The sequence below is a fragment of the Tetranychus urticae genome, chromosome 1, assembly GCF_039701765.1.
Source record: "Tetranychus urticae isolate SD_2017Ah chromosome 1, NJAU_TeUrti_SD_1.0, whole genome shotgun sequence".
Taxonomy (NCBI): Eukaryota; Metazoa; Arthropoda; class Arachnida; order Trombidiformes; family Tetranychidae; genus Tetranychus; species Tetranychus urticae.
Genome location: NC_142958.1, coordinates 22,033,612 through 22,055,532, shown reverse-complemented (window position 1 = coordinate 22,055,532; position 21,921 = coordinate 22,033,612). Strand labels below are relative to the sequence as shown.

At 30.7% G+C, this 21,921-nt stretch overlaps 2 protein-coding genes and 2 long non-coding RNA genes across 8 annotated transcripts; 3 read left to right on the top strand and 1 right to left on the bottom strand.

The window, feature by feature from the left end:
• Window positions 1–426: 426 nt before the first annotated feature.
• On the top strand, window positions 427–4,347 carry LOC112538853 (uncharacterized). Its single transcript, XR_016197750.1, has 3 exons — window positions 427–1,683; window positions 3,607–3,732; window positions 3,801–4,347. It is a non-coding gene; the product is annotated as an uncharacterized LOC112538853 (long non-coding RNA).
• A 1,259-nt stretch (window positions 4,348–5,606) lies between these two features.
• On the top strand, window positions 5,607–6,574 carry Bet3 (blocked early in transport 3). The gene is made up of 4 exons (XM_015929288.3): window positions 5,607–5,745; window positions 5,832–5,929; window positions 5,999–6,278; window positions 6,375–6,574. Exons 1-4 carry the CDS (start codon window positions 5,707–5,709, stop codon window positions 6,492–6,494), a joined length of 537 nt encoding a protein of 178 aa, XP_015784774.1. The 5' UTR covers window positions 5,607–5,706; the 3' UTR covers window positions 6,495–6,574.
• Window positions 6,575–7,171: 597 nt separating this feature from the next.
• LOC149094775 (uncharacterized) lies at window positions 7,172–8,079 on the bottom strand. Its single transcript, XR_016197749.1, has 2 exons — window positions 7,860–8,079; window positions 7,172–7,780 (listed from the first exon to the last, which is right to left on the bottom strand). It is a non-coding gene; the product is annotated as an uncharacterized LOC149094775 (long non-coding RNA).
• LOC107362698 (multiple C2 and transmembrane domain-containing protein) lies at window positions 7,216–21,868 on the top strand. 5 transcript variants are annotated; one of them, XM_089265921.1, is made up of 16 exons: window positions 7,216–7,481; window positions 9,624–9,767; window positions 10,082–10,599; window positions 16,533–16,647; window positions 16,709–16,931; window positions 18,881–19,004; window positions 19,111–19,308; window positions 19,405–19,722; window positions 19,831–19,885; window positions 19,944–20,085; window positions 20,155–20,257; window positions 20,330–20,431; window positions 20,521–20,895; window positions 21,029–21,135; window positions 21,230–21,437; window positions 21,507–21,868. In XM_089265921.1, exons 1-16 carry the CDS (start codon window positions 7,361–7,363, stop codon window positions 21,579–21,581), a joined length of 2,928 nt encoding a protein of 975 aa, XP_089122047.1. In that variant the 5' UTR covers window positions 7,216–7,360; the 3' UTR covers window positions 21,582–21,868. The 5 variants fall into 5 exon arrangements, with proteins under 5 accessions (XP_089122047.1, XP_089122046.1, XP_015785299.1 ...); XM_089265920.1 differs by having other exon boundaries at window positions 9,624–9,857; XM_025160891.2 differs by lacking the exon at window positions 7,216–7,481 and adding an exon at window positions 7,976–8,939.
• The last annotated feature ends 53 nt before the right edge of the window (window positions 21,869–21,921 follow it).

Genomic DNA, 21,921 nt, shown 5'->3' with positions numbered 1-21,921 from the left:
TTGCTAATGATGATGATGATGATGATGTTAGGCTCAATATGGAGGTCACCTTAAGGCACAGAGATGATGAAGATGATGATGATGAGAATTAGAGAGAGACAATGAGGGAGTCTAGGTCTCTAGGTTAAGGACTCAATCGATCATTTCCTGGTAACATAGAACGAACCAAGCGAAAAGAAGATGTAAAGCAAAAAGAAGCTGAAAAGAGAAAGATTACTATTTTTGGATATAAGTTGACCCAGTTTAAAGCTGTGGCCACAGTTACACAGTTTCATTATTGCACATTATCTTGACAGTTAACTTGAAATAATTATGTCAATAAAATTAACAAATGAAAATAAATCTGGTAATTAGGTTTGAAAAGGAATCACAAAAACGGGTTTAAAATTGAAATTGTAGAGCAAAATTACAGCAAAAGCAAAAACTGGTTAACAAGAAACATGTGAGAAAAATTTGTCTCTTCTCTGATTGGCTTTTGTTTCTCGCTCTCTTTTCCTTTCCCTCCAATTTTTCTTACCTAACACATTTTTTGGGTTAAATTTTTATGTCAAAATTGTTTTCGATTTAGTTAATTATAATCAAATGATTATTTTTTTTCAGTGTGTCAATCCATTAATATTTAAACACTTCGAGCATCCAAGAGTTTCATCTGCTAATTGAATTTTTATCGATTTTTAAAATTAATTGAAGTACCAGAAATACAATGTACCTTTTATGAAGAACGTGTTCCTTGTGCTTAATGTTTTTTTACGTTACTTTAGACAATTTTTCGTTTGAATTTATGAAAATATAATCATGGACAATCACTTCAGTTGGAATAACATGGTTTATGTGTTTACTTGTGTTACGTGATGAAAACGATCATCTTTAAAACCTTGGCTTTGGTCAAATCTAGGCTAACCGTTTTGGTTCCAAAGAGGACAGCAAAAGAAAGCATGGAAATGGCCGGATAGCGGAATGGAGGAGAACAGGATAAAGATTCAATTAATGTTAATAATGAAACTATGTATATTTCATGTAATTTATTTTTTGTTGCATAGCTGAATCAAGCATGGAGACTTAGCCTTACTACAAGCCAGTCAGACATACGGATGGCTTTACAGTAATCCCTCTCAAAACTCTTTGGTTAAAGCTATTTTCAAGGCAAATTCAAGACGCTATTTTGGTCGTTTTTCATGTGTTTTTTTCGCGACTTCACAAATTTCTTAATATCTAGGCTGTCTTAATGTTTAATTTGTGATTTTTTATTTAATTAAGCTATATCTAGACTTATTTAACCTGAAAGATTTTCGGCTGTAGGAATAGACCATTTACCTGGTAACGTCACATTTTGAGAGGGATTACTGTATGTACCAGAAAGTACGCTTGACAATAAATAACCCAATTGTTTTTCTTTTCCTTTGCTTTTTATTGTATTTTTTTTGTTTATTACTTGCTATTAAAATTTATTAAACAATAAGGAGCTTTAATTGCAATTAATAAATTGTGTTAACGTCAATATGTGTGTTGTCTTGATTAAACAATTGTATTAATAAATTATGCCTTTTTTCTGGTTCAAAAAGAGGCTACAAAATGATTATCCACCAGGAGGAAGCAAAGAAACCCATTTCTGATGTGAAATTTTTTCTAGTTTTACTCGTCGATGTTTCATCTTTACTCAATCCTTTTCACTCATGCTTTCTGGTAATTAACTTTTTCTCTAATGACAATTTATGATCATTTTTGTCTGGTCATCTATGCACCAACATTACCAGATAACCAGAAAATTGGTTACTTCAAGTGTGAAAGTGTTATACAAACAGTGTATACCGTTGGCGTAATTTGTTCAATGCCTACAAGATTTAGAGAGTGTATTAAAAGGAATTGGTGTTCGGTTAGTGATTAGGTTAAAGTGCTTCTATGACAATGTAAATGTACATAATGATAACAAGAAAAATGTGATAAAAATTAGTCTAAATTGGTTGACACTTTGTGAACAGTGAAAAAAAGGAAGGGGAATTTGGTGAAAGGAAAGACCTTTTTTCACAACTTATTACAATTTCATAGAGATTAATATAGTGTAACAATGACAATTATTCATTTGCCAATTTATTTGACTACCAACAACAAAAACACCAACATCAACAACAAAGATGAACAAAAAAGAGGGATGATGATGAGGTGAGGAGGAGGTGGGAGTGAGAGGGAAGTAAATAGAAAGGCTCATTATTAAGGTTATCATGATTTATTAAGTAACACACTCACACATTTGTTTACACATTTACAAAGAAAGTCAGTCTCTTTTTTTTCAGAACGAGTCTCAAGAAAATTTCATTTCATCCTGGAAATGGCCTATTTTCTCACTTAAAACATGAAAATTAAATGGTTTAACAAAACAAATTAAATAAAACAAAGGTGTTTAACCAGAAAAATAAAACCAAGCAAACCAGAAAACCAGAACTAGAAATTATAAAACCAGAAAAAAATACATGAGAAAAGAGCAAAAAGTGAAAACCAGAAAACTAGAAAAACTGAAAAACTAGAAAACCAGTAAACTAGAAAAATGAAAGACAGGTCAAGTTGAGAAACCAGTTTTTTTGTTTAACCATTAAATTACAATTATATGAACCAGAATTTTAATATCTGTTCAAATTTAACGATAATATCACCATTTGAATGGCTAATAAAATACACACTTTGGATAACAAAAAAAAGACAGACAAAACCAGAAAAAATACCAGTTTTTTAAAACAAAAGGGAAATACACAGAAAAAGGAGAAACAGAGTTAACCAGTTTTTTTCATTCTCATTCATTTTCATATAATTATAATAATAATGAGAAATATGGTGAATATTGTTGATGGTCTGATTGATTCAATATACAAGTAAAGTGAGAGGAAGAGATGGAAACATCATCTTGTCAATGGATCAAGAGTGAGACAATAAGTGAGTCAGTGAGTAAGTGATTGAGAGAGGATAAAGTAGGTCACCAGTTTTTTTCTCATCACTCAAATGCAATAAAAAAATAAAATGGATTCTCTCTTTTTTTCTTGGTAAATGGTTGCTTCTTTCAACCTCCTATTCGTTGTTGATAACCAAAATGCTTGTTTGCCTCATCATCCTCTTACTCGTCATCATCTTTCTCTTTCTCTTCTTCTAACCTTTACAGGTTAACTATTCGTGATAAATTCGGGTGCGATTTGTGCGCTTTCCCTCTCTCTCTCTCCTCTCTTACCTCTTAAAATGATTTCCCTCTCTGTTACTGTCCTTACCTTTCTCCATCACCATCATCATCTCCATCTCTTCATCATGATCATCACCATCTTCATGCTCATCATCATCTTCCGATGACCTGTTTTCCTCTTCTCTCTACTTCTGATATTAACCAGTCAATCTACTAGTTTTTACATTCTTATACATTTTTCTTCCTTTTCTCCTCGTCCTCATCTTTTCTTCGTCTCACCCTCTGTAACGGTTCGGCCTTATGCCCACAAATTTTGACCTAATTTCTTCCGCTTTTACATCATCTTCTTTTCCTTTTCTTTTTTCATTCTTCTTCTTCTCCTTCTTCACCATAGTCTTCATCTTCTCTAATTCATTACATTTCTTCTCCTTTTCACATAACAGCCGATTCCTATGATTATAATGATGGTGGATTTAATAAAAGAGAAACACTTCCGTTGTTATAACCGTGAGAAGAGTTGATAAGATGCAATATGGCGTTCGTTTTACCCGCTTGTTGTCTAAGATAAGGTAAGAATCAAATAGAAGGAAAAAATAAATGTTGTGAAAAAGGGAAAGTTAACGGTTTATTTCTTAAGGATAACGGGAAATCTGTTGGGATGATAAAGATGGTAAGGAGGAAGAGATCAAGGACGAGAAGAGTTATTCAGAAGAAAGTGAAAAGAAGCGGGAAGAAGAAGATGAAGATGAAGAGAAGAAGAAAAAGAAAGAGAACCTTTTTTTACACGCATTTCCAAGGTAAGGCTTTTCCCTAGTTGCCCATTACGGGTCAAAAGGGACTTGTTAGGCTAGGAAAGCGCAAAAATAACTCTAATTTCTTGGAAGTTGAAATTAAAAGCACGAACCTGAGAAAAAGGCCAATAATAGAAACAAAATTAAAACCATGAATAATTAGCCGGTAAATGCTATTAAAATGATGAAATGTTGTCCATAAAATCGTCTTTTCTCTTCAGAAAATCTCTTCTTCTCAGGTATTTTGACTCCACTGGAAATACGAACAGAAAAACGGTAAATTTTAGGTTTCATGCAAATTGAAGGGTTATATGGAAGGAATAAAGATATTCTGGTATTTCTGGGATTGTTATTTCCAAACGGGATTGGTGGTAATTTATTGTTTAGATGATTGTAAATTGTTTGCCTTTTCAGTTATTCTGATTGATTTATATTTTCACAATTAAGGATTAGATGTATCGGTCTGGTTAGATTATTTTTTATCTCAATCTTCATCTGTACAGTTGTTTCCAGACTTCATGAATATCAAAAACAGAAAAATCTTATAATTAAATAAACTCTCGATCAACTTGCAAAGTATTCACTTTAATCAGTCAGCAATTAATAAGTTAACAGGCTCTAAAACTGATAAATAAATGCATATAAAGAGCAAAGTTAAACCAAAATAGTAAATAATTTACCTTTCACCTCAAGATATTCAACTAACAAGATACTGAAACTATCTGAAGAAACTCCAAGATGAAAGTTACAAAATGCATAAAAATCACGGTCAACTCCAACACTTTACTTTGATCAGGAAAAGTGTGCAAATCAAATTGTTCATTCCATACGGGATTCAATGTTTTAGGAATGCACTGAAAGCAAATAAAATAAACAAGTTGAAAATTAAAACCAAACATGATTCAAGTAAATGATACAAGTGCAGTTAATCAATGAAATTAAAACAATCAAATCTCACCTTACTTTTACGCTTCTCCTTACCCAGTTGAAACTTAATTTAGCGATCTGACAATCCATTCTCATCAGTTAAATTTTAATTGAATTGTCACCAGAAACAGTTAAAGTCACTTTAAAAGAGGTTATCTAAAGATCATGATTTTCTATGTTCCATTTACGTACTTCAACATATTTTTGTACAAAAATTTCACTTATCTTCATGTAAAAAATGGGTTCAAATTTCTGCATGATTTTGACGATCGGAGCTAAAGACGATCATCAATTATCAAAATCAAGGTAAAATAACAGAGAAAGTTCTTGTTCATGCCTCTAGGTAAGTGTATTACCAGGTCGCCCATTGAGTTACCAGAAAAAAACATTTCATGAAAAAATCTGGTTCCAATGTACAAAAAGCGGTTCACTTTTAATTGCAATTTTTACTCATTTTAGTCATCTTGAAACATCCTCAGAAACACCAGATATATCAAATAAAATATGGAATAAATTGTGTTAGGTTCGTGGAGATGAAAAATGCGTCCCTTTTCGCGGTAAACTCGTTCCGATTTATGGTTTGTATTGAATGTTTACTTACATTTGGATGGGTAAATGATGAAATTTGAAGAAACCGCCAATTGTTTGCGCATTTGAATGTTCCACCCACTATCAACACCCACTATTAACACCCTCTATCGACATTAGCGATACTATTGTAACTAAATATCGATAAGTGTTGTTGTTTTTGACTGTACCAAATTGTACCAAATATAATATTGTTGCAATATTAATTTATGTAATTTTATTTACTGATTTATTATCATGGCTAAACAAGTTAAAAATCTTGATTCCAAGAAGATTGTAAGTTTGTCTTTTGCTATTATCTATATCTTTATGCTTTTGTTTTGACTTATGTTTTAATGTATTTTTGAATTTCATTTTTACAGAGTTCAGATCTTTTTAGCCTAACCTATGGTTCGTTAGTTTTCCAATTGATTAAAGATTATGAGAATCCTGAAGATGTTAATAAACAGCTGGAAAGAATGTAAGTTTTCTTTGTGAATTTTGTATTTACATTGTCTTCATGCTTTTGTTTTGCTTTTCATGCTTACAGTGGTTACAACATTGGTTTACGTTTGATTGAAGATTTTCTTGCTAAAACAAACACTCCTAGATGTTTTGACTTTAAGGATGTTGCTGATAAAATACAATCTGCATTCCGAATGTACTTAGGAATAACGCCTTCAATAACCAACTGGAGTCAAGGAAATGACGAATTCTCCTTAATTCTAGACGCAAATCCTCTGGCTGAGTTTATTGAACTGCCCGATCACCTTGTTAACCTGAGATACTCAAATATACTGCCGGGAATCATCCGTGGATCCTTAGAAATGGTAGAGTATTTATTAGTTATTTACCTTATTCTATTGCAAGTTTGATCATTAAATCTCACATCTTATTCTCTTCATTCTATTCTTATTTCCAATCAGGTTCAAATCGAAGCAAAAGCATGGTTTATGCAAGATTACCTGAAGGGTGATGCCACTACAGAATTACGAATTAAGTTTGTTAAAAAATTAGAAGATGTAATGCCTCAAGGAGAAGATTAATCATGTATTGAGTCTCACCAGATGCATTCTACTTATATTCCTTTCGTATAATAAAACCGTATCTTTTTTTGTTTTGTCAACTCTTCGCCATGTAGAATTTTCTCTTTCAACTCAATTTCCATCGTGATCTTCGGAGACTGAAACGAAATCCAAAAAACATTCGGATCTTTCACTGATCTTAGAGCTAATAAACTTAGTTCAACAAAGCTCAAAATATATTCAGTCAACAATTTATGAAATTATAGCTAAAACGGTGCTTTCTTTTATTCCATAGATTCACAGTTTCGTTTTTTATTTGTCTTTCTTTAATCTTTGATATTTTTTAAATTATTGGTTAGGTTATTTAGGTTTTTTGGTGCATACATAAGAATATGAAGCACACAAAATTATCATTATTGCTTACATTGGGCGATGTTTGTTCAGTTTGGCTAAAAGTCGTAAAATCCTTTCTGTGACTTCTTTGATAGTCATCTTTAAACCAAATATATTCAGCAAATAAGTAATTAACTGTAAATAATTCAACAAACCAGTAGATCAATTTTTGATTACCTAGAGGCTTTTTTTGAAATGCAGAAATAATCTAATTGGCTAATAATTTAATGCTATTAAAGTGTCAGTTGTAAATTTTAAAGTTAGAGGTGTTGATGTTGATGGACTAAAATTGCATCCATTTTAAATTTTCCTTCAATAAATCAACAGAAAACACAGTCTTCTCCAATTTACTTCAATAACCTTGTAATACACTAATTGGCACTAAATTATTGCGCTTTTTAGCTGTGTTTTACAATATTCAGAGTATTTCTAGAGTATAATTTATTCGAGCTTTGATTGTTTCCATTGTGCAACTGAAACCCAACAACTAAGTTATGGTGTTAAAGAACCGACGAAGTCTTTTCAACGCGGGTAGGTCAAACCGCCTTAAACGTCATAGACCATATCAAAGTGAACAACATATAAGCCTCTTTGGTTCACCTGAACCAAGTTACGGTAAGTCAATCCATGAAAAAATAAACAATTATTCCATAGAGTAACCATGATATGAATGATTGTTGATGTTTCTTTTGTAATCCGTAACTATTGCAACAATTACGGTTGATATTGAGACCATTTACATTGTTAATACCAAAGTTGAGAGTGGAAACAGGATAAAATTGATCCTCATGGCTTTAAATATTCAATATTCACCAGAATATAATCTCCAGATGTCGCCAGGACAATCAAATGATGAAAAGTTTCAATGAAGCCAAGAACACAGGAGCAAAGGTAAAGAAACAAGTTACTGGTTCCTCTTGAAAGAGAGACAGAGGGAAAGAAAGACAACTCAGAAAACAGGGAAGCAAACAAGAAACAAATGAATCGACTCACCAAAAAACAGATAAAAACAGACAGAGAAGTAGAAAGAAATGAAGATCAATAGAGAGGGAAAAAAAGGCGAAACAAATGGCGAAACATAAAAAGAAAAATGAGAGGGAATGAAAAATATTCACAGATAGGTAAAGATGAGATGAGTTTATCATCTCTTTCTACTCACAGGTTTTTTCGTTGATGACCCAAAAGCAAAACAGGACCACATGAAAGTTGGAAAGAAAGGTTTGATGGAAAAACATAGAGTTGAGTTTCACCTTCTGATTCATTTTGCTTCTTCTCTCCTTCCAAATAATAAAACCTTTCCTTTTTTTTGTTTTCAACTCTTTGTAACATTTTCTCTCTTAACTTAATTTCCATTTTTCTCTTTTCCCACTGTAAATAATCCTTACAAAACATTCTGGTCTTTCAGCAACTTCTCTGACAATCATCTTTAAACCCGTAAATGTTGAACAAATGAGTAATTAACTGTTACTAATTATTCAAACTTGGATTCAACTGACAAAATATTTAACCGTCACAATCATTTCTACCAATTTAACCATTAATATACGTATTTTATTGCTCTTGCCTTGTTCTTTTGCTGTTCTGTCTGCTTGTTTTCATATAATTTCCTCGTGTTTCTTTTCCTTAATCATTTTCACCCTTTCTATTTTCCTTGTCCTCCTCTCTGTGTTTGTGTGTACTCTTTACCTGTAAAGTGTTAACTGTGTTTGTGCCATTGTCTTTGTGTTAACCATCTTCACCGCGCTGACCAGCACCAACATTGCTGCTTCACATGTTTTCCTTTACCATTTCAACATGATAGTCTATTGACGCATAACGAGATCTTTTTTACCTTTTTCAATTACTTTTACCCAGAATCCTTTATTCCAATTAATCAAACCTCATTCCTATCCATTTCTTATCCCTCGTTAATTTACAAACAATCATCTTACCAACACCTTAAATCGACATTCATTTGTTAATGTTATCGACTCTCCAAGTATTATATTGATTTCAATATAATACCATGTGTTGGTGTCTATCGCCATGTCGATTTCAGTATTACCGTAATGAAATTTGCTCGGGAGATTACAGGTAAATTTAAACTTATTGCAATAAAAATTGATAAATTACCAACAGTCTTCCTTACAACTTGAAATATTTAAAATTAAATCAGAGGCGAACAAAAAAGCTTCTCATCTTTCACCTTCCTCTTCAATGGAATCCAGTGTTTTCCAACAGTTTTTCATGTTAATGAGAAGAAATGATAATAATAACAATATAATTATTAGTTTCTTTATTATAATCAGCATTATCAATTTTCATCATCACTGTTTTTTTGTTCATCATCATTATCGTCACCATCAAACATGAAACAAATGTGTTTCTAGTGAGATTGGCACACATACAAAATACACTTCTACAAGAACACATCTGATTGTCAGTTATTCAAACAAATCACCTGAGAAGTTAATAAATATTATTAGCATGATTCACACATTGACACACAGTAACAGTAAAACCTGGAGCTTGAAATAATAGATTAAAATCAATCCACCTTGCATTCAGATCATTTTAATTGCCAATCAAGGCAGAGACAACACACAAAAACAAAGCGAAACAAAAACACCAAAGTCAATTTCTCATCACAATCTTTTCTGTATTTGTCTTTCTCTCCTCCATTTCCCTCTATTTACCAATCTGTTTCAATCATCATCATCAACACCCATCGACACAACCATCACCATTGAATTGGCTGTTGGAAAAACAAAAATTCAGATAATTCTTCCAGTGATCGGAAAAGTTCACCTCTTTTAGGAAAATGTTTACGACGTTCATCAACCGATGAAAGTGGAGCCTATTCACCTTGCTCAACTCGGATCGGGATTAGTGGCAATCGCAGTGGCAGTGTCGATAACAACGGTAACAACAATTGTGATAAAGATAGTGATAATCCTAAGTCAGATAAAACCCAACAACAGCAACATCAACAATCAATCTCATCAACCCCAAGTAATAAATGTCTTCATCAAATAATATTGATAAAATTTTCATCCCAGCCAATGATAGTAATAATTGTCTTGCTTCAATTCCCACAATTGAAACTTGTTCAACCCTAAATTTAAATAATAGTAATAGCTCTAGTAATCCTTCAACCCCTTTCCATAATAATCACTCTGTCCATGAAGATGATGATAAATTTCTCAGTTATTCTGTACTTGATTTTTCATTGCAAGATGGCTCCAGTTCCAGTGGCCAGTTACACCATCAATCAGCCACCCTAACATCAACCACTTCAACCCTTGCCAACAACACTCCAAACTCCTCTCCAAGTCGTTTAATCCGATCTTCTGGTCGTCGCCTTCAATCCATTTGGACTGCAGTCAAACGATTTTCACCTCGATTGAAAACAGGTTCACCCTTGTTGGTCAAGAAACGGAAAACCTTAGAACAAGCTTCAAGAGTTTGCCTTTCCCACCCTGACCTAAGTGTCCACGATCTATCCTCTGTGTGTAAACCTCGATCTCGAGATGATCTCGATATACTGGCAATCAATAAAGCAGCCAATGCAAGTCCATCTGGTTTAGGAAGAGAAACAATCAGCCCTAAAGATTCAAACGATTCCTCCGACCAATTTGACCTTATACCTCGTACAATTAAACGTCGTCACTCATTTACCCGAGATCGATCCAATTACGATTTAATCAGCTACGTTGACTCCGAAACAAAAACTGGTTCATTAACCAAAAAATTGGTAAGTTTAATCATTGCTTTCCTTTACCAAAACTGATGACGCAGTACAGTTGTTGATCAAGAAGACAAACACAAATTCACAATTAACAACACATTGCAATTAGACTTTAATTTTCTCACTAATCATTATAATGACCATTAAACCAGTGAATGAAACAAGTCTCGTATCTCTGGACATGTTTCATATTCTGGTATTTTTGTCCTCAAAGGACATGAAAAGCGTTTATCCTTTTCTGGTAACATTTATGATTGATTGCACCTTGAATCTCTTTTTACCTTACAGCCAATTTAAATTGTCACCAATTACCTAGTCACTCAATGATCATCTTCAAATGTAAAATAATTGCCAGGATTTACATGCAATATTATAATTCCCTTGATAAATCGTTAAACTTTCCTGATGAATCAATCCGATAAATTTTGATCCTTTCAACAAACATTAACATTGATCCATTGAATCAATTGTTATTATATTGAAAGTTTAATCTAATTAGGTAATATCAAGCTGACCAGAGACACTAAAAGCATAATTTTATTGATTATTGACAAACCATTAAATCTACCGTTTTTTTTGTATCCAAACCAAATAATAACAGTCAACTTCACGAAATAAGTTCATTTCATAAATGCATTTCCTCATGAACAATGTTCAAATAATTATTCAACTGATGAAATAATTTTAATTGATCCATCATTAATATTTATACGTTAAGTCCACTGAATATACTTTATCATTTGATCAAATTGACCTTACACTTTGTTTCAGTTTCACCAATATCATCATTCATGTTTGTTATGAACTTTTCCTATTCTTTACCAAAATACTTGACAATTTTAAGGTAACCATAGAGACGTTCAGTCAATCATTACAAAATTTTATCCAAAATATCAATATAACTCAGAAATTTTGACAACATGTTTCAAATCAAAATATTGAAATGTTTAGTGTTAAAATAAAACATTTGAATGTTGACAGATGAAAGACAATATCTTTCAATATTAGCTTTGAAGCTCATAAATATTGATTGAAATGTTGAATGTTTAAAACTTACATTTGTAATTGGCTAATTAGTTGATTATTTTAAAAATAATTGAATTTAAATAATTGATTCTGCTTTGAATAAGCTTACAACGAAAAGATGTTAAAGTTAATTTTATTCATAGTTGCATACTTGGTGTAACCTCTCAACTCTGAAAATAATGATTCAGCTTGTTCAGTAATAATCTGAATCATTTTTTTCAGTACAATCACATAAAAATAATATTATCATCACCATGTTCATCATATTTATCTTGATCTTGACAATGTCAAGTGAAAACGTTGCCTACTTACTAAAATATGTAATAACCTCTTTACCTTGCAATCTTCAACCTTTTCCAGTTTCACTTCAAATATTGATATTCTCATCATTATTTCATCTTTTTATATTAACTTCTGTTGCAGTATTTCACTCCCTGAATCACCTAAATATAAAGACTCGGATAAATAATGGTAAACAACAAAAAAAACAAAACAAATGCTAAGATGAACAAAAGCCGTTCAAGTTTAGTTTTCATTCCAATAACATTATCACAATAAGTTTCTGAGTTTTTTTCGTCTTTATCTTATTCGTCTGCAGTTTATCATCAACTCCCACTCCAACCTTCCCAGTTCATTGTCAGCTTTTTCAAACTATTTAATGATTTCACCTTCCATTGTATTCAACATTCAACTCTTGCCAAGCCATTTCAGCCTGAAAATTGAGCAAATTTCATAAACTTTTCTTTTTGTTTTCACTTTTCACAATTCAATTCAATTTCAGCTTTTAAATTGCATTTAACCTTTTAATCATTTTTATTTAATACAATTTTACACCAAAAGTTGAAACGATTCATTGATCATCATTTATTTTATTACTGACCTGCAATAATGATTGTTAATTAATGTAATTTACTTCAAAAAGCTTTTGCTTTCAACACTTTAAAAAATCGATCAAAATATCCTTTTAAATAACTTTAATCTCAAAACCTTGACAACTGGGAATGGAAACATCATTAACATGATCACAGTTAATTGCGATTTTAATAGTCGCTTTATCACCAAATTAATAAACTGTAAACATCTTTGAAATCATTGAGTGAATCCAAAATAATCAGTTTAATATTTAAATGCATTTTTGGTCAAATAAATCTAAATGCAACTGAGTTCAGAGGTTATGATTTTGACAGTTAAATTGATTTGAAGATAAAAATGATAAAAAAGTCGATACCAAATGGTCAACCATATTATTTGAAAGTTAACTCAAAGTTTCAACAACAGAATGGAAATGATATTTTTGCTGAACAGAATCAAGAATGATGGAGGAAAAAAACTGATGAGACTCGAAAAAATGGGTTAAGCTTGTGATCAATGGAAGAAGAGAGAAACTAGGAATTCTGATTCTGAGTATCAAGTATCAGTTCATGGTGATGATGAAGAATGGTTATTTCTTTCTAATATCTTTATCGATGAAACTAAAGATACAAGTTGTGATAATTCTCAATAGATTTTCACTTTAATATTATTATCAATTTGATATTATCAGAGATTTGAAATGAGGCCGAGAAAAAAAGGGAAACGATGAACAACTTGAAAAGTTTCCATGGTTACTATTGAACTTTATTGAGACTCTCTCAGAATTTCAATAACTCTTGATAATTATGATGATAAGAAGTGAAAAGACACTTGAAAATGTGATCAATCAATTGGATCAATTTGATTGTCCAATTAATTGTGTTAACATTTTTTTCTCCTTCAATCCAAATCAACGTTAATCGGCCATCTGGGATGCTCATAATTAGCGTATAAATTGCTGACAATTTAAAACTCAAATTTCACATGAAGTTCTGGTTAATAATTTATCTTTATGATTAAATATTTTCTTACATTTGTTATCGTCTTATGTTGCAGCAACATTTATTAATAATTCAATTTGTATAGCAAGTTGTATTTTTCATATCTGGCTTAAACTCCCAGTTTGCACCTGAAACTTTGATGGATTCATTTTTCATTCATTTTTCATGAGCATCTCAAAAAAATGAATTCACCTTAATGAATCTTTTCCCAACTCAGCTTGATGCTTGTTTACCTCGTTTGCCTTTGTCATTGACTAATGCAATGGAAGGATAAAATTGTGTTATTTCATGATAATTTCCTACTGTTAATGCTTCATCTTGGGAGTGAAGATTCAATCACTTGGAAGGATTAACATGGCTTCAGATTATTGACAGAAATTTCTACTTCTGTTCACCATAAATCTGTTATTAATATTCCCTGTTAATTACAAGTTATTATAATCAAATCTTGTATCACAAGTTATAAATTATCAAGTTGGTTAATAGTTTTGCTTACTTGATAAATGAGGTTCAATTCAATAGCAACTGAATTTGACTTTTTGCCTGATTAACAGTTTCTTTTCATTTGATCAAATTAACTCTTTTCATCAATATAAACAAGAACAAATATTATTAATTAAACTAATTAACCTTGATAACATGAGTTATAGACTTGCTGTCTTAAGGTAACATCTGTATTTACCAGGTTATAATACCTTTTCATATTTAACCCAATTAGCGCATTTTTAATTTGATCATTTCAATCAATTCTGGTTTGTTGTCTCATTAATTCATTATTCAGGTAAATACCATATTTTAGGTGAAAAAAAACAAAACAAAAATCATTTATTCATGTTTAGCTTTCTCAACTCATGTTAAATGGTTAATGATCATCTTGTAAGCTTCAATGGTTTAACTATCACTTAATCTTTCGCTTTTAACATTCCCTTGTTGATTAACTTGATGGATTAAAATTAATAACAATTGATGAACAATCAAGATCAACAAAGGTCAGTTTCATCTGTTATAACAGCGCCTAACATCAGGAATTATCATGAAATTAATTCTGTAATAATCATTTGATGAAAAGGTTTAATTATTGTTTTCCGCTTTTCAATATTAAACTAATTTCAATGCATTTTTACCTTTACTTTTGATGTTTAATTTCCTCATTCAATGTTTAACCAAACTTCAACTGTGACATTAAAAAGTAACAATTAATTGAATTACATCTTTAACAAAGTTAAACACAAACATAAATTACCTCTAAATTGATTACTAATTGTTTAAAAACATTGTCATCGTTGGAGTGAACATTTGACTCTAATTGTTGTTCAAATTGGGTTTGTAATGACAACAAAATTAATCAATCTATTTGGTTATAAACAATTAGCTTGAGGATAACCTTTAAAGTTACTGAACATGCAGGTAATCATTTGAACAATTATAATGGCATAACATTTGATTAATTAATCAAATGTGTTATAAAAGCATGTTAATTTCATTGAAATTATACCATTTAAATCTATTAATCATTCACAGTTAATCATATTTGTCATTTGCAAATAATTAACATTAATCTTGCCATTACCATTCAACTGTTTTTTAGATTGTTTACAATTCCATTTAATTGTTCCATTAGCTATTAAGTTAACTGTCGTTTCATCGTTTAATTGTTGAAAGCCTTTGGAGAATTGATTTTAAGTTTTGATTAAAAATCTTAATCAAGAATCTTAAATTAACATGAATTAAGTCTCCTTTAATTGACAAGTAAATAGTCGACAGTTAATGAGTAAACATTTTGCCTCTTTTCAGCTTACCTTTTGTGCTTTAATGACAACAAAAACAATCAAGTTTATTTTATATTCACTGAATCTATTCAATTTAACCAGATAATACATCATGAGAAGCTTTTGTTTGTCAAGTTTCTCTGATGAAAAAAAGAACCTTTTTTATCTTCATTTTGTCATGTTAATGATGATGTACTGAAACAAAAGGCAACAATCTTTATCCCGAATGACAATCATAATGAAAATAATAACCTGAAAACAACAATAAACGCGATAATCAATCAAAATCGATGAACACTGATAGAGAGATGAACACTCGAACTGTATCAAACTAAAAAAGTTTCACCATTATTCAATAGGAATACAGTTATAAATTTAATCAATTCAACCTCCAGAACCTTAACGTCTTTCAATAAATCAAAGTTTCATTATAATGATTACTTTTGATTGTAAGATATCAAAATGATACAATAACACTTTTCGTTTAATGAAATGTTACTTTCGGAAAAAATTTCATTTCGATTCGACTCTGGTAATGAAATTGACTTTTAATTGTTATTTATTGCTTGGCTGTTCATTGTATTTTAGATCGATTTCAATGTTAATTTAATTTTAATGAAATGATCTGATTGTCCATTTGAAAACAACATTAAGAAAGGAATTGAATATTGTTTACCAAAATAACTTTTTGCTGTTTCTTGACCATTACTTGATTATATTACTGAAATTGATTATTATCAATTGAGAAGTCATTTTATTAGCAGATTATTGCAATAATAGTAACGATGATAATCATAATGGTAAACAATAATTGATTAAAGGACTGATGATAAAAGGAAGTTAAGGAAGTTTGATTTTGATTCATTGAGTGGTTAATGTTACGCATGATAATATGAAATCCCTGACATTTGGATTAATATGGAAGTTGAAAATATACTGAATTGTGATAAAATTATTACAAGATAAATTTGATTTATTAAACTGCTAAGTTGTTAATTGTGTGTTTGACCTACTAGTTGATGGACAAGTGATCACATTATGTGACAATTTAAACACTAATTGAACATGAAAATCCAGTGCAACCTCAAGCATAATGATTAAATTTTGAGTTAAGCAGAAACATGAAAAATTACAAACTTGATTATGATTTGAACAAAATAGTTATATTCACGTCAAATTATTGTCCTTATAAGCAGGTTTGTTCATTACCGCGACATCAATCATCTAAACATTATCAACCTTTCCAGTCAATCTAATAATTAACTCATTAATCAACTATTCATTTTTCCAGGATGAAGATTCTGAAGAGGAACGCCAGAAAATCTTTACACTCCGTCAATATCCATTTTATCAACTTGAGCTTCATCTTCAATCAGCTTCTAATTTACTAGCCAAGGATTCTTGTGGTAAGTTAATCAACCCAATTCAACCTAAATCAACTGCTTTAAATTAATTGTCTTTCCTCAGGTACTAGTGATCCTTATGTAAAGCTCAAGTTTGGTAACAAGCAAGTCTACAAGAGCAAGATTATACCCAAAAATTTGAACCCAGTTTGGGATGAATACACAGTTTTGGCCATTGAAGATGTGTTTCAACCTTTGTCAATTAAAGTTTATGATCATGATTTTGGTTTAACTGATGATTACCTCGGAACAGCAACTCTCGACCTAACTAGATTAGAGCTTAATAAGTAAGTCAATTGGTAAATTATTTTCATCTAAGCTTGAAAATGCTATTATATTATCCAATCCAAATGCATTAACCTTTGGTTTAAATGTCAATCAGCTTGGATTTCACGTTACATTTAATGATACAAAATTAGTTTTTCAATTACACCTACAAAAGTGAGCTATTCAGTTTCAATTAAATTGTTCAGCAATTACATTTGTGATGAAAAAGTATCGCAATCCACATTAACCAGCTTCAGGTCTGGTTGACAATTAAGTTTTAATCAAAATGGTCCAACGTCAATCCAGTAAATTATGAGAAAATGCTTCACAATTAAAACTGTGTAAGTGCTCTTAAGGGATAAATAACAGAGTATCACAAAGAAGCAGTTCAATTCCTGGAAACAATTCACCATTTAATGGAGAGACATTATTTTAAACCAAATTTTAATCAGTAACAATTGAGAGCAAACACTCCTCATCACTACATAACAATTTATTAATTGTTGAGAAAACACAGAAATCGCAATCGCTATTAAAAATACAAAAATAAATGAAAAACTGGAGGAGAGGAAAAGTGGAAATCTGTTTTAAATTGTCATACTCTGGATGTTTTCACCTCAGTTTAATATTATGGAGAAGGCAAAATTTAATCATTATTAGTGTTATTATTATAATGAATTTTTGTCTTAAATTCACTGATTTCATGCTTTTGATATTCATTGTCAAGTGTATAATTTGGCAAAGTAATTTTTATAAAGGTTACATTCATTGTGAACTATCAAATTTAAGGAAATTGTTTATTATTCAAGAAAATCAATAGCAAGAAAAATCATAAAATTTTGATTAAATTATCCATGAGTTTGCTTTGAATTGTTAAATTATAATTTGGTTACAGTTATAGTTACTTCGATTATATGGTTTGCCTGTTAACACTAATATTAATGATGTTTTCAGCTCACAATCCTTTTAAATATGTTTTAAATTTAAGATAATTTATCTTTAACAGTCATCACCATTATCATCATGTTATTGAGCAGTTTCAACATATTCAACTGGAAACATTATTACCATTGAAATGATACAAATGATTTCCTTTACTTTTGTCTACTTTTCAATGGATCATTATTATAGACTTGATTTTCATCTCAATGTGATTGTAATAAATAAAAAGTCAATTGACTATTCTTGTTAATCAATTGAGTATCACATCAGATGAAAGGGTTAACATCAATGTTCAGTGTTCATATAATATTATTAAGCTGACACAGCTCAGAACTCATCATTTGATCTGTAATGTTTATCTGATCAAGCAATGAAAAAGACAAGACATTTCCAGTCTCAATGGGAAACTGAATTGAAAAAGACTGTTCACTATCCAAATGGCAGGATTCCAAGTCAATTAAACAAATCAAATTGAAATGGACAAAATGAATGTAATAAAATGAGCGACAATACATGATACAGAATTGATTATATTTTCATCAACAATCTTCTTTTGCTTCTCAATTTATCTTTTCCCATTGATTACTTGATAGTTGGTGATGATTATGAAAATTGCATAAAGAGCGTGACTTGATTTGTATTATTTCATTTTTAAAGGTAATCATCATTCGTTTGATGGTTATCATTGCCTATTAACTATTTAAATTGTGATTACTTCGATGTCTAACTCTGTTAACCAGTCACGTAAATAACGGCTTCAACCTAATTGCGAATGTAAATATCAAGTTACGATTTGTATCATTCATCATCCACAGTATTGAATCCATTTTTTGTTTACTATTTACATTACCAACTTAACCAAAGCCTAAATTAAATCATTCATAGTAACTGACCAATTGTAACGTTATTGGACTTTTCATTATAATAATATAATATAATATTTAATAGCATTTTGTATAACATTTTGAATTTTTGAGTCTTGTTTTTTAATGGATTTTCTGTTTATTTTGTTTTACTTCTCTATTAGAACCACTGAATTGGAGTTTAATCTGACTGAATCAGGATTAGATGAGAGTGATCCAGACAAAATTTGGGGTCAAATATATCTTACAGTAACTCTTATACCTAAAACTCAAGAGGAAAAGGAACAGGTAAAGCGAATAGCAAAGCTGTTTTCTTGGGTAAACATGTTAGCCTTTTGTTTGATTGATGTTTTTTTTCTGTATCATCTTTTTGTATCATTCATGACATCTTAAGTTGTGCCGAAAGCCTTTTCGTAATGTAAATTTGACTGCTTCCGGTGAAAATACAAGCAAGAAATTAAAGACTCAACAATGGGACAGTGTTGTTAATATAGTCTTGGTTGAAGGTAAAAATTTAACTCCCAAAGATGAGAATGGATTGTCTGATCCTTACATTAAGTTTCAACTGGGTAAGGAGAAGCATAAAAGTAAGGTGAGATTTGATTGTTTTACTTTCATTGATTAACTATTATTTACTTGAATCATGTTTGGTTTTAATTTTCAACTTGTTTATTTTATTTGCTTTCAGTGCATTCCTAAAACATTGAATCCCGTATGGAATGAACAATTTGATTTGCACACTTTTCCTGATCAAAGTAAAGTGTTGGAGTTGACCGTGATGGACCGTGATTTCCATGGAAGAGATGAATTTATGGGAAAAGCAATCATTAATTTAAATAATTTAAAGCAAGAGGAAACCCATTCAATTTGGGCTGATTTACAGGACGGCCAAGGATCCATTTTGTTGATGTTAACAATCAGTGGTACACTTGGAACTGATGCTATCTCTAATCTGGTCACTCGATCTGAAGATACAAATCAAATTGGACAGTTGAAAAATCAATATGTATGTCATTGAATAGGGAATAATATTGAGGTTTATCTGTAATCAAATCTACCTTTTTGTTCATGTAACTGATCTCTCATTTGTATCTCTTTCTGTCTGATGTCTTAGAGTCTGTTGAGATCGTTCCAGTATCTCAATAATGTTGGTTATCTTGAGGTTAAAGGTAAGTTAACTTGTTATTTTTGGCTTCACTTTGTTTCTAATATACATTTATTTATCAGTTTTTAGAGCGGAAGGTTTAATGGCTGCTGATCTTGGAGGCAAGAGTGATCCATTTTGTGTGATTGAACTTGTAAATGCTCGAGTTCAGACTAATACTGAATATAAAACTCTTTGTCCTGAATGGAACAAAGTATTCACTTTGTAAGTTAATTGAAAGTGTGAATGAATGAATATCAATTTACAATCATCTAATTAGAAGATTTTTCTTAGCACTGTTCGTGATATTCATGAGGTCTTGGAAATAACTGTCTATGATGAAGATCGAGATAAAAAATTTGAATTCCTTGGTAAAGTTGCCATTCCTCTTCTCAAGGTAAATCATTGATTCTCATGCTACTCTTATTTTATTTCATGATTAATGGTTTGATGTATAATTTTCTGGCAGATTCAAAGCGGTGAGAAAAAATGGTTCCCTTTGAAAGACAAGAAGCTGTTGAAGAGAACCAAAGGTCGAATCCTATTAGAAATGACTGTTTACTTTAACCATGTAAGTCAATTTCAATCCATTTTTCATTCTTTTTGACTTAAACTATATTTTCTTATTTCTTATTCAATTTTGTTTCTCTTTTTTCACAGGTTCGTGCTTGTATACGAACATTTAATCCTCGAGAAGCTAAAGTTATCTCCGAAATTCCTAAGTTTAAGAAATCCATTTTCGTCCGTAATGTTTATCGAGTGAAAAGCCTTGCCATGGAAATCCGTCAGATTTATAACTGGATAAACAGTTGTTTCCAATGGGAAAATGTGCCTCGAAGCATTATTGCATTCATTGCCTTTTTAGTTATTACCTATTATTTTGAGCTTTTCATGGTTCCTTTATTTTTATTGCTCATCTTTTTACGATATTATATTTGGAACAAAATATCATCTTATTTTAATGCTTATCCAAGTGCAGATGAACAATCAGAACTTCTTTTAGAGGGTGATGAAGATGACGATAAAGATCAAGGTGTAAGTTTACCATTAATTGTTCATAATCGCCGGGTTGACCGATTGTCTACAATTATTGTGTTTTATTTGCATTTAAAAAAGTGTATTTTTCCTTGATTTATATTTCTAATAATTTACAAATTGTATCTTTCAGGAGGAAAAGAAATCTTTGATGGAAAAATTTCAAGCAATTCATGAAGTCGGTGCTACAGTTCAAAATGCTCTGGGTATGATTGCATCCTACATGGAAAGAGTTAAAAAGTAAATTCATTTATGATAAACTTAATTTGATATAAAGCATAGCATTGTTTAAACTTGAATAATTAATTTGTCTTCTTTATTTCCTTCCTTCTAGTACATTTAATTTCAGTGTGCCTTTTTTATCATGGTTAGCGATTGTGGTTCTAATAATAGCAACAATCATCCTTTATTTTATGCCATTGCGTTACCTTATTATGGCTTGGGGTGTGAATAAATTTACTAAAAAATTAAGAAATCCTAATTACATATCTAACAACGAATTGATTGATTTTCTTTCACGAATTCCTGATATTGATGAACTTGTAAGTCTTAATTTTGCATGTCTCTTTGTGTGTCATTACTAATTATTTTTCAATGTTTTTCTTTCTTAGGCAATGTATCGAGAGTTAAATGATGATCCAAATTCACCAAGTGAATCTGTTCGAAGATCCAAGAAACGCCAATGATTGACCAATGGGAATGATTTTTGCTGAAATTTGGTCAACATTTGTGGTTGGCAAAGTGATCAATCGTTTATGTCTGTCATTGAATAAGATAATTTTGAATTTAACTTGTATTAAATTTGCTTTGTACTAAATTTGTATCTTATTTGACATTCGAGTTTTATTGTTCTTTTCGTTATTGGATTCTATTCTTGTTCATGATTTGATTTGTTGATTAAATGATCTATCATCAATTAGGTCAATTATTGGACTTTGAATTTCATAAATAAATTGCTCTTCAACACAATCAATTTAATCTTGTTTCATCAATAATTTACGGGCAATTAATTATTCATTTGACTGT